Genomic DNA, 13,109 nt, shown 5'->3' with positions numbered 1-13,109 from the left:
CAGCCAAGAAGAACATGCACAGGGAATAAGGCATAATAAGGCATATAAATTGGGATAAGACATAAAACCGAAGTCCTATTGTAAGTGAATGCAGCTGCAGTTGTTGTTGATGCATAGTTCACCCCCTAGTCTCTGTAAGTTGCTTTGGATAAAGGCGTCTGCTAAATGATAATAATAAATTGAAGGTGAGAAATTAAATTCTTTGGCCTGGATATTCGAAAGGTCTGCACACAGGGTTACGTGCGGCACAAATGACCATTATGCACAAACGCTCATTTTTTGCCATTTTCGAAACGTTTCGCACAGTCCGTTCTGAGCGTGCAGAAATAAAATGTATTCAAAGCGCAATATGGAGCTTTCCAAGGTACATCAATGGGAAACACCCAGCGGTTATTCAAGGTATAGTTCACATCTGCAGCAGGCTACAGTACGGTATATAACCGCCAGATACTAAACAAATACCTGTATAATTTAATCAACAACGATAATAGACCCTTATACAGTAGTATAAAACCCTGCAGATCGATCAATCAACAGTTTGGATTGCTATGCGTAAATCAGTTTAAGGGCAGTTTTTTTTAAATAAGAGCAATTGCCAAGTTGGATACGAGCAAGTGGCAGGTGTAGTACAGTATTTAATTATGGATGGACAACACTTGCAGGTAGCCACTGGCACATTTTCCAGGAGATCACAGCTAATAGGCTACTGAGAGAAAAACGAAAAGAAAACGGGTGGGAATGTAATAGAAAACAAGAAAGTAAAAAAAGAGATGTAATTAAACAGGTAATGTGTTTAAATCCTGCCACTGCAGAAATAAGACTTTGTGTTGTGTCTGTTTCTGTGTGATATTGCTTATATTTAAAATAAATGTAAGCATTTGTTTCAGCTCGTTTATATATTTTGGGATGAGTATTAAATATATGTTAAGTTGGGTAATATATTGTATATATTTTGCTATATATTTAAAGGTAGAAAATGTTGCAATCTAGTTCATTTTCATAGGGGTGTTTTTCACACAATTTCCTTTGACTCCTGAAATTGTCTTTCTGTATTCGCCTCCCTTCACAACAGGGAGCTGGCCCAGTGAAAACATGTATTTGCTTTATAGGTGGGTAGAAAACACGGACCCGCTTTCTAACTAGAACTTAAACTACATCCTAAAAATATTGTGCTCATGTTGTATGTAAGTAGTGTGGTAAGCCTTGTGGAGTTGCTCTTGCTGTTGCTGAGTGCTGTTTTGCCTGCCAGTTCCTGTTTAGTAAAAATAGTTATTTTCCCTGGATTCCTGTATTCTGTGTAGACGGAGAAATGTGTGCTGCTATTTAGGGAAGTGCTGATTTGAAGCGTGCACTCTCCCTCCCTGGAAGTGGTAGGACACTGTGGTTTTAAGCTTGTATAAAAAGGGGTTAAAATTGTGTAAAAATGGATTGCCAAATGTGTGTCTGCAAAGTTACTCGTGTGCATTGTAATCAGAGGTGTTGAGCGCTGTGGTAAAATCCAGCATGGTGCATTTATCCTGACCAACATAATAAACTGTTGATTTAGTTATGAACTTCGGAGTGTTTTTTGTTTCTGTGCTTGTGCATTGCTAATAATTTTGCTGTTTAGGGGTTACCCCAGAGTGGTTAGAAAATACGCATAACTGTGCTGCTCTGGCCCTTCGGGCTTGTGTGACTTATCAGGTCTCTAAATCGGTTTTATTAGGGTAATAGGACGGAAAGGTAAAATTTATCGGAAAGGATAAATTTGTTATCTTTACTAAAATTAAAATGGAAGAAGGCAGAGGTGTCGTTGTCCATTCATCAACAGTCCAAAGCACCTTTGACTGTTGTGCATATTTTAGCCTTTTAGTCTTGTTCCCCTTTCTTAAGAGGTATTCTTATTGTAACACATCCTTTAAGTCCTGATTTCAGAGTGACCTTCGTACTGTTGATCTGATGGACAACGACACCTGTACCTGACCAGGTACAGACCTGGCTAGTAGATGGCGCGTCTTCTAGAGTACTGCTAGGTTCGGATCTATTCCAACAGCGTCTCGGCGCAGGCCTCCCCTCGCTCCAACCTCACTTTGCAAGGGAACTGGTAACAGTGCTACGGACAGTATTAAAGCAATGCAATACTTTCACACACTTCAATAGGATCACACCACTACAGGAAGCTGTGTGGAGACCAATCAAATTGCAAATCAACCTCTATTCAAAATGAACCACACTCCCCGGTACTAATGACACACTACCTCACCTAATTGAAACACCAACTTTATAATGTTACTTAAATTAGTTATGTATATATATATATATATATTGTAACGCATCAGGGAGGGGGTTAGTATCCTCCCTGAAGAAAACATGTGCGTATGCACATTTTGTTTAATTGTTTTATTATTTTGTTATTTGTTTATTGTTTAATTATCACCCGCAACTGAAATTTATTGTAAATTAATGTCAGGTGCAGGGTATATAAGACGTGCAGCTTGGCTGTACGTGGCTGCTGAGTAGAAGGAGGCAGATGAGGTGCTCTGCTTCCGAGCAGTCAAAGTGTAAGTGCTGTGTTAAACCTGTGTGGTTTGGGTTTTTGACGGGTAAACGGCTTAGCCATCCTGCGAGCTTGTCAGGGACCTGCATGAAACGTTTAGTTAGTGCTCAAAACGGAGCTAGGTGTTTTGTTTCGTTTTGTTTAATTTTTGTGTGTTTATTAAAATAATAGCGCGAAGGCGCTTGAAAACTCAATTTCTTGTGTCCTGGGTCGTACTTTTAAAGGGGCAACGAACCCGTGTGAGTGCCGGGCCGTTACATATGGTGTCAGAAAGTGTGGGCGCCCCTACGACCCAAAACGAAATGGAGAGTATCGAAGAATTAATTGCAATGCTCAACCGCAATACTGCTGCTCAAATAGAGCAGACTGAGAGATGGGAGAGAGAGTTTGGGTGGCCCCCGTTAGAAATAAAAGAACGGGAGCCGACAGAATTGGAGCTGCTGCTCCAAAAGTGGGAACAGGCAGAAGAGGCGGTGCCGGCGAGAGAAACCGCGGAATCGCCTGCACCAGAGGAGCTGCGGCAGGGAGAACAGGAGGAAGAGACCGTCCCGGAGCCAGAGGAGGTGAGCACCGCACCTCCACCACAGCTCCAGCCCACAACACCGGAAGAGGATCCGGCGCTGGTCAGTGCGGTCCCTTGCCCCTTGCTCCTGGACACCCTGCCGGTCTTCCTAGACCTCCCTGCGCTTGGCCTGGAGCCCAGGAGTCTGCACCATCGGCCACAGTTCTGCCCCTGGTTCCCTACTCCGCTCTCCCCAAGCACCCAGACGTCGCTGGGCTGCTGCCAGACGTCGCTAGTGCTCCCCCTGTTCGCCGCTAAGCTCCCCCTGGGTGATCGGACATCGCTGCGCCCGTCCCCAGGTGAAGACCTCTGCCCGCTGCTGCAGCCGCCTGTTCCCCAGCCGTCGCTTCGGTCGCTCCTGTCAGCCCGGTGGGGTCCCATGTCGCCGGTTCAAGGTCCCTTCCTGGATGCGCCGGAGGAACCGACCCACCCTTAAGCCCGCCCGTGCAAGAGGGCGAAAATTGACATTTGTGGACTCGAGGGTGGGTGGTTGTGTTTTAGGGGAGGGGGTGGCCTTGGAATGGCCGATCAGTGTTGCACACTTGAGGGGGAGGATGTGTAACACATCAGGGAGGGGGTTAGTGTCCTCCCTGAAGAAAACATGTGCGTATGCACATTTTGTTTAATTGTTTTATTATTTTGTTATTTGTTTATTGTTTAATTATCACCCGCAACTGAAATTTATTGTAAATTAATGTCAGGTGCAGGGTATATAAGACGTGCAGCTTGGCTGTACGTGGCTGCTGAGTAGAAGGAGGCAGATGAGGTGCTCTGCTTCCGAGCTGTCAAAGTGTAAGTGCTGTGTTAAACCTGTGTGGTTTTGGTTTTTATGACGGGTAAACGGCTTAGCCGTCCTGCGAGCTTGTCAGGGACCTGCATGAAACGTTTAGTTAGTGCTCAAAACGGAGCTAGGTGTTTTGTTTCGTTTTGTTTAATTTTTGTGTGTTTATTAAAATAATAGCGCGAAGGCGCTTGAAAACTCCATTTCTTGTGTCCTGGGTCGTACTTTTAAGGTAATAGTGATAGTTACATCAGGATATGATTAAATAGTGATAGTTACATCAGGATGTGATTAAATACAAAGTACTACAGGTTAAAAACTTGGCAGATTACAGTATTCTGAAGTACAGGATTAAATGCAGTAAAATAGGGGCTGATAAGAGCAAAATAAAGCACATTTACATGAAGGGTGATAGTGTCCCAGGATACAAACAGAGGAGTTCTACAGGTGCTCTTTGAAGAGGTGAGTCTTAAGGAGGCGCCGGAATGTGGTCAGGGACTGGGCAGTCCTGACATCTGTAGGAAGGTCATTCCACCACTGCGGAGCAAGGGTGGAGAAGGAGCGGGCTTTGGAGGCAGGGGAGCGTAGCGGTGGTAGAGCTAGTCTTCTAGTGCAGGCGGAGCGGAGAGGTCGAGTGGGGGTGTAGGGAGAGATGAGGGTCTGGAGGTAGCCAGGCATCTGTAGGCTAGTACAAGAGTCTTGAACTGGATGCGAGCGGTGATCGGGAGCCAGTGGAGCGAGCGGAGTAGTGGAGTAGCGTGGGCGAAGCGAGGCAGAGAGAACACTAGGCGGGCAGCAGAGTTCTGGATGAGCTGGAGCGGACGGGTGGCGGACGCAGGGAGGCCAGCCAGGAGGGAGTTGCAGTAGTCTAGGCGGGAGAGTACCAGGGCCTGGACCAGGAGCTGGGTAGCATAGTTGGTGAGGAAGGGTCGGATTCTTCGGATGTTGCTCAGGAAGAATCGGCAAGTGCGTGCCAGAGTGGAGATGTGCTGGGAATAAGAGAGGCAGGGGTCCAGGGTGACTCCAAGGTTCTTAGCATATATATATATATATATATATATATATATATATATATATATATATATATATATATATATATATATATATAATATAATATATATAAACACAATTTTTTCTTTTTATTGATATATTTTTTTGGTTTTGTCGATATCTTTTAATCCACAGCTGTGCAAGAGTCTTAAACATGTTGCATTGCCTCCAAACATAGCCCTTGACCTTCCCTTGGATGAAAGAGGAAGCCATGCAAAGTTTGGTTGCAGTGGCTCCTGCGGGGTCAGAATGCATAAAGGAACAGACAGAAAAACTTCTTCTTTATATATTAAGATCATGTAATCAAAGAAACTACAAAATGCTTTTGCAAAAGTCTACTGGAAGCCATAATAGTAGTATGGTATTTCATGTAAGAATTTGAAATGTCACATTGATAAATGCAAATGTCACAATGCTCATGCAAAATACATTTTTAAAAAGCTTAGCTACCTGGCAATTGTTTCATGGTGGATCATACAAAAATTATAAAAACTGAAGGTACCTCTGCCTCACGGTTCAACCAGCTGCTGACTTCAGAAAAACACAAGAATTCGTAGCTCTAGCCAAAGGAGATTCTGAGCAGCACACACATGACTAACATGAGAGCAACAGGCTGGCAGAGAGGAAAATCCCTGTCATCCTCACTGGAACGACGGGAAGATATCTTACAAGCGCTTTACAAATGTTTAGGCAGAGCAGCATCCAAAGAGAGGAAGAGTTCTGGGAGCAGCACAGAAATGTTGGTAGTGCACGGCACACATTTTATTAATTCACTACTGATGCTGCACCACTGTAATGAGTGGAACTTGCCATTTAAATGTGAAGTTGTAACAAGTAGAAAAGCTTCCCTGCTAATGCTTTGAGAGTCATCGTTCCTCCTCTTCTCACTTCAGCTCTCGGAGACGTACGGCAATGTGTTCACCTTCCACATGGGTCCCAAGAAGTATGTGGTTTTGACAGGCTATGAGGCGGTCAAGGAGGCTCTAGTAACCCAAGCAGACGACTTCTCAGAGAGAGGCCAGACACACATTACAGATAATCTCTCTAGAGGCGGAAAAGGTAAGAGAGACGTGCCTCCAGAGTCCCTTCATCCAGAACTGCAGCAGGAATGGCTGGTTCACAGGTGAGAGTCAGTGGTGTTGATTTGCGCTAATTTACCATTCCAATTCTCTGTGGAGAGCACCAATCATCCAGGCTGTGGTTTCTTCTGTCGTTTAAATTGAAATGGTGCATTAGATGTTTGACACCAGTTGACCCTCGGGTCGCACATTACAGAAAAATTCTCTAAAGGCGGGAATGGTAAGAGAGGTCTATAAAGCCTGTTACTGGACTGGGTGTAGTACATTTATGTTGAATGTGAATGAAAATATAGTACATTTAATATGCATTTCATAGGGAAAAAAAAGTAATTGATGCCTAAATATCAGTTCTTTGGGAAAGAAATATATGAATTTGAAGACTTTCATGAGCTTTTTTCAGCTTGTCCTGTTCTTGCTGACACTCCATCAATTCTCTTAACTGAAGCATTTTTCTTGTATAGATTCACTTTGTATCATTGTGATGAATGTTAAAGCACCAAAGCTGAGTGTGACCATTAACCTGCCCCCCTGCCACACTCAGCCCCTAGAGGATTTAGGAAATACCTCATTGTTTTATGTGGTGGTCCTTACTGCTGTATGTCTTACATCCACTACAGGCAGAATGTTGCAGAGGGACCAGTAGTCTAGTATGTATGATAGGTGATCATTGATCTCTGTGTAATAAGATCAGGTTATATATTGTAGTCTTGGACCAGGCTGCAGGCAGCTCCAGGTTGATACTGGAATGAGTTGGAGTTTCAGGCTGGTTTCATGGTGGGAACGCTACAGTGATGCAACAATGGTGCTGTGTTCATGTTTCCTGCAGGTGTTGGCTTCGGTAAGGGGGAATCCTGGAAGGTGATGTGTCGATTCACCCTCTCCACTCTGCGAGCCTTAGGGATGGGTAAGAAGACCATTGAGGACCGGATCATCGAGGAGTCCCAGAGACTGGTGGAGGTCTTCCAGTCCCACAAAGGTGACGACCAACCAAAGAGCAGAGACAATAAAGGGTTAACCCTCATAATAAAGGGTTAACCCTCATGGCCACAAAACAGACCAGACCCAGATTCTGCAGCTGTGTGTTTCCTCCCAAGCCTGTTATAGTTTTGACAAATCTGTGTCCGGTCTATGTGTCACATTCTGCTCTGCTCTTTTCTGGTGTGACTTAGTCAAGTAGACTAACTTTTCAGCTGGTGCCTTCCTCAGAAGGAAGTAGGCAAATGTTTCGGCTGCTTTCTTGTAGTGCCATAAAAATACTTTCTTCTGAAGAAGGCACTAGCAGAAGCGTTTTTCTACTTGCCTTTGTTTCTATAGTTTTATCTTATGATTCTTATTAAGCTTTTGAAGTTACAGATGGCTTTTCTTGTTCCCCCACTCTAAGGAAAACCCTTTGACCCGCAAATCATCATCAACTCTGCTGTCTCCAACATCATCTGCTCCATCGTGTTCGGAGACCGCTTCGACTACAGCGACGCACAGTTCCTGAATCTGCAAAGAATGCTGAATGGGAACATGAAGCTGCTTGTGAGCCCCAAGACACAGGTACAGTGTAGTGATTAGAGCATCTGTCTGCTGCATTCAGGTCTGATTTTATAAAGCTGGAGTCACATTAATGACATCTCACCGAACTACAGTGTTTTAGACAACAGTGAAGGCATGTTGCTAAGCAACTAACTGAGCAGGTGGGCTGGCCGGCACTGAGCTGGCCGGGAGGTTTGGATTGGCTAGGGGGTCATGCCCAGGAAAGCTGTGCAGAGCTCAACAAGCGTCTGCGTTTCAGCTCAGTGCTGCTGCTGCATGGCCATTGCTACACAAACGGGTGCTGAGCAAAAGCTTGTTTACATCGAGGAGGAGAGCGTCCCCTCCATGGAGAGAACTTCAGAACCCTTAAACTGCAAGGCCGTGTGAAGAGGCCCGGACTCTGGGAGCCCAGTAGTAGGTTAGTTTAGGGGAGGTTGATCTCAAACCGTGCATAGAGAAGGTTTTCATAGTGTAGTAGGGTCCTGGAGTGAGAGGCCATTTGTGTGGCTTTGATTTTAGCTTTCTTTTGTCTTTTTCATTAAATGTAACACAGGGCTACCATTGCTGGTGTGTGGCGTGTCAACACCCAATGTCTGTGTCTTGTTCAGTGTCTGCCTCAGTCTTGTACAGTGAAGATCTGCGTGTGTAACAAACCCCCCTTGTTACAAGCACATAATTGTAATGCTCTGTGTGACAGTAGACGACAGCAAACTGCCTCCATATGCGTAATTGAGGCTGTATCTTTGTCAATGCATATTTTATTTGATTTCTTTTTTCGTCAAATTGAGGGCAGGGAATTTGGGCTGCGTCTTAAATTTGAGGGCGTGTTAAATTGGAAGGAATACGGTAATTGAACTGATAATTTGCATTACAGCCATTCGTTAATTAGTTTCCAGGGCATTTTGTTAATGGCAGGTGTGCAACACACAAACCTCAAGTGTGTGTTTTTTTTTGTTTGTTTGTTTTTTTCTTGTTCTACATTTCTTAAATGTAACTGTTAATGTTAAGCTACATTTTTACACAACAGCACACAGGTTTGGTCACCATCACGACGGTTGCCAGAAACTTGGGTTCCCGTAGTCTGCTGATGTTAATACAGCACCTCTCTGTGCTTACAAGGATTTGTATTCAATCAAATAGTTCCAATCCTTCTCGCACTGCAGTTTACGAAAGCATGTGATATGCATTTAGTCGCAGTCTGTGGCCTTGCATCATAATTTCTCATTTCTGTGCGATTTAAGTGGTACAAACAGATTGATAGATTACGATGGTGTGATTTGAGGGGGTATTGTAGTTCAGGAATCACATTGTCATAAATTTGACACGACACTGGTGAGGAAAAGAGTCAGCAACCACACAAGTTTATAAAAAAAACTGCAATTTTATTTTCCATTTTAGCAATGTGAATAAGGGACTTGTCACAAGTATAGCATACTTCACTTGCTTTTCCAATCCAAAAAGTAATATTGATAAAGAAACGGTCTGTCAGATAGTGTAGTTAAGTGGCTGATGTATTGCAGGAAGCAGACAGGAGAAGCAATTGAAAATACTTTTGGGCCTGAAAAAAATACAACATTTCAAACAAATAAACAAACAAACAAACAAAAAAAAAAAACATAGACTTAAATCCATCTATTTATAAGATCAAACCGTGGGCACACAGGACTGTAACTTTCAGACCTCTCTGAGCTAGACTCCTCCAGCCAGAATCTGTCACCTCTCCCCTTTGAATGAGCCAGCCCCGGTGTATGTACCTTTGCCCACACTAGCCCCTCCCCGGGACTAGTCCAATACACTTAGCCATAGCAAAAGTATTTTCAGTTCCACTTTTGACTGGAATTACTTATTTTAAAACATGTGGGTTACTTCAACTTATTTAATCCTGAATACCTCCACAGCATAAATGCATACATTGTAGATAACATACTAGGGTGTCACGATATTACATTTTGACGGTATGAAAACCCTCAAATATACCGAGGTTATCGTCATACCGCGGTGTAATGTTATTTTTATATATTTTTAAAGATATACATATTTAAAGAAATACACCGTGGTCAACTAATTTTATTAATTAAAAAAATAAGTGGTGTTACTTTTAACCATTAAGCTTTCTGTTTTTAAAACGTAGCTCCATTTTATCCAGATCAGTTATAGCTAGCTGCAAGTACTCAGGACGATTCCATTGTGGTCAGCTGCGGGGCAGCCCTCTATTGGAGAAACCATGGCGACGCGTTGGCTGCAGGGAGGAGTTTGCTGGGTACAAAGGGGAAGCAGCTACGTCAAAACCTCCCCTTGCGCTGAGACACTGAAACGACCGGCCGGAGCTGGTGTATGTTTTTGTATTACGTGTTTGTTTTGTGTTCGCAGAGGAGCCGGAGGACGGGAGGCTGTAGCTACCAAGCCAATACGAACCCCAGAGCACGCCCCTCACAGCACAGCACAGCACAGCACAGCACAGCACAACACAGCGCACGCACTACGATCCCTGGACCAGAAGAGCACATTTTTGTGCACGGAGGATTGTGGTTGAGGAGTGACTTTTTATTTACTTTCTTTGAGAACTGACCCTGTTTCTGTTTTACCCCGACATCATTGCTGATAGAGGGGTGGATTATTATTTTTCATTTTGGATTATTTTTGGTATTTTTTTTGTTTAAAAATATAAAGAAGTATTTTTGTTGGGAGAGAAACAGTCTGGACATTGTATATCTGTCGCACCGCACCACTCGCCATATCACAAGCTGACATCAGTTTTTCAGGATCAAAGAAGAGCTGTCCTGCTGGAATGATTTCTGTGTGGCCCGGGGTCATTGCACAGTGATGCCAAGCATGCTGTGAGCACGGGTGCTGAATATGGCACATGAGGGTCATCTGGGCTTTGTTAAGCTCAAGTAACGTTGCCGGGACCTGCAGGCTACCATCCCCAAGCTAATGGAGGGGTAGAGAGGTTTAACTAAACCCTCAAGAATGGCATTCAAGTACGTCTAGCTCAAGGCTGTGCATGCTAAACAGCCCTACTACAAATCCTTATGTACTACCGGGCAACCCAGCACACTACCATAGGGGTCTCGCCAGCTCTGTTAATGACAGGATGCAAGCTACAACTGCCATTGGACAGGCTGCGACCCCCAGGGACTTGCTCTTCCCCACCTGCTGCCCACATTACCGTCCAAAGGAGCCAACCGCACATGAAGCAGATGTTTGACAAAGTACACAGAACAAGGCCATCTGTAATGCCAGTCCTGGACTGGGTCCGAGTGAAGCGGTCACACTGAAGCAACAAGCTTGGACCAGCGACCTTTCAGCTCCATGATGGGTCTAGGTGGCATGCCAGCAGGCTGATGAAAGTGTTGTCATCTGAAACTCTGCCAGTGAGGGCATGATACTCATTTTGTGTGGGCGAAGAGGTTGGATGTATTCCCACCTCTGTTACCCGAGTCCTGCATGCTGTGCGCACTGCTTTTTCATCCTCAACTACAAAGCTGTCTTCAATTTTTTTTCATACCCAAAATATTCCCAGCTGGATGGTTTTATTTTTTTTGCAGGGGGAAGGAGGTCATTTTAGTTAGTTGTACGAGTTTACTATCCGATATTTTTGTTTTGCTAGTTTAGTTTCAATACAACTGTTTCCTGTGGTGAACACCATGCAGTGCCGCTGTTAAGATAATGATTTATACCACTCACGTGGCTCATTACAGCATCGAGGATCATTCCAGCCATTTTCACCATTTAAACTCTCCTTCTTCCTTATCTTTCAGCTGTACAATGTGTTTCCTTTCCTGGGCTTCTTCCTGTCTGATCACAAGAAGATTGATACAAATCAAACAATACTGCTGGAGTACTTAAGAAATGCATATAAGGATCGTAAAGACAGTGTGGACAGCAATGACCTGAGGAGCTTCATCGACACGTTCATCTCCAGGCAGAGAGAAGAGGTAATATCAGCACAGCAGAGCCTCGCTATCAGGGACCAGCAGTGTGGCCTTAGTGCATTAAAAGGGCAGTTTTACTGCATATCTAGTGGAAAAGCCTTCACAGTGAAACCAGCTCGATATCACTCCTGTTAATGGTCTGAATATAATGGGAGTCAATGAGGACGAGCTCCTGATCATATCACTTTGATCATTATCAAGACTAGAGAGTTTACAAGGTGCTGTACAGAAGTGTACTGTTCAGATGTAGAAAGTAGCACACTATAGCATGGACACTGCAGTGTGTGTGTGTTACCATCTACATATACAGTACAGATTGCACAGTAACCAACACTACTGCAAGCAATGCTGCCCTTATAAAGGGTTCCCATAGTAAAAGCATAGCAAAGTGTAATATAGCATGGTAAAGCATAGGGAAGCACTGTAAAGAATAGCGAGGTATGGTAAAGCATATTAACCCTTTGCGGTCCATTGTCGGACCTGGTCCGACATTGCAATTATTCCGATCCGGTCCATTGTCGGACCCTTACCGATATCATCAAAAAAATCCAAAAAACGGGTTTCTAGTCGTTTTTTCTCCGGAAGAAGCCGAGAAAACCATTCAATGGCCGAGTGGGAGCGACAGGAGCCGAGACAAGCCGATTTAAAAAAAAAAAAAAAAAAATAGCGTATCGCATGAAAAGTCATACATGGCCCTGGTATCAGATAACGGGGCGGTCATAAGTAAACAAGCTGAATAGTACTGTATCAGCGTACAGAGAACACGGACATTTGCAGAGCTTTTTTGAGATGTTATAGTAAGAAAATAATGACTTGGATCGCATTATTGAGGAGTTTGGTGATAAAACGAGTGATCAGGAGATGATTGATCGGTATGTACGACTATTATTATTATTATTATTTATTTCTTAGCATATGTGAAAGTGATAGCGAACGAAAGAGTGGGGCGGGGCTGGAGATGCCTAATGAGTGCTTTGTTGATATGTAGGGCCTTTTAAACCCGTTTGACTGAAAAAAAATACTTTTAAGCAGCGCATCTAAAATTAACTGCGCGTGTGAAAATAAATTGGACCTGATGCGCACTTAATGAATGGACTGCAAAGGGTTAATAAACATAGAAAACCAGGGTTAACTATGATAATGCACAGTATAACCATGGAAGAAGCATGGTAAAATAACAACAATACTGTGCTGAACTTATATTTTACAAATTCCACTACAAAACACACACATTTGTTGTATCAACACTGTGTTTTAATGCTCATTTTGCCAGGTTATTGTTGAACTCCAGTAACTCTGCTGATCAGTTTTGTTGAAGTGATATTACAAGTTTCTGCCTGTATGTCACACATATATTGATAGAACTGCCCCTGCAATCGATTGTATTGGCCTTCATTGCTTTACAGGAGGCCAGAAACCCCATCACGTATTTCCACGAGGATAACATGGCCGTCACAGTGGTGGACCTGTTTGCTGCAGAGACTGAGACCAGCTCTACCACCCTGCGCTGGGGGTTGCTGCTCATGATGAAGTACCCCCACATTCAGGGTGAGCGAGGGGGTACCCCTACTTTCAGGGAGAGTGTGTGACTGATTGACTGAATGAATCCTAACCTGATCACCCCCTGCCTGCCATTCAGTCCTGG

The 13,109-nt window shown here is 43.8% G+C and overlaps 1 protein-coding gene across 1 annotated transcript in view; it reads left to right on the top strand.

Moving 5' to 3' along the window:
• The window catches only part of LOC117972121 (cytochrome P450 2K1-like), a 37,675-nt gene that overhangs the window by 22,530 nt on the left and 2,036 nt on the right, over positions 1–13,109 (top strand). Inside the window, exons 11-15 of the mRNA XM_059000495.1 lie at positions 5,823–5,988; positions 6,835–6,984; positions 7,390–7,550; positions 11,291–11,467; positions 12,871–13,012. Coding sequence (XP_058856478.1) covers positions 5,823–5,988; positions 6,835–6,984; positions 7,390–7,550; positions 11,291–11,467; positions 12,871–13,012 — 796 coding nt within the window. The remainder of the gene's footprint in view (positions 1–5,822; positions 5,989–6,834; positions 6,985–7,389; positions 7,551–11,290; positions 11,468–12,870; positions 13,013–13,109) is intronic.

Source organism: Acipenser ruthenus, chromosome 25, assembly GCF_902713425.1.
Source record: "Acipenser ruthenus chromosome 25, fAciRut3.2 maternal haplotype, whole genome shotgun sequence".
NCBI classification, from domain to species: Eukaryota; Metazoa; Chordata; class Actinopteri; order Acipenseriformes; family Acipenseridae; genus Acipenser; species Acipenser ruthenus.
This window is presented reverse-complemented; position numbering and strand designations above follow the sequence as displayed.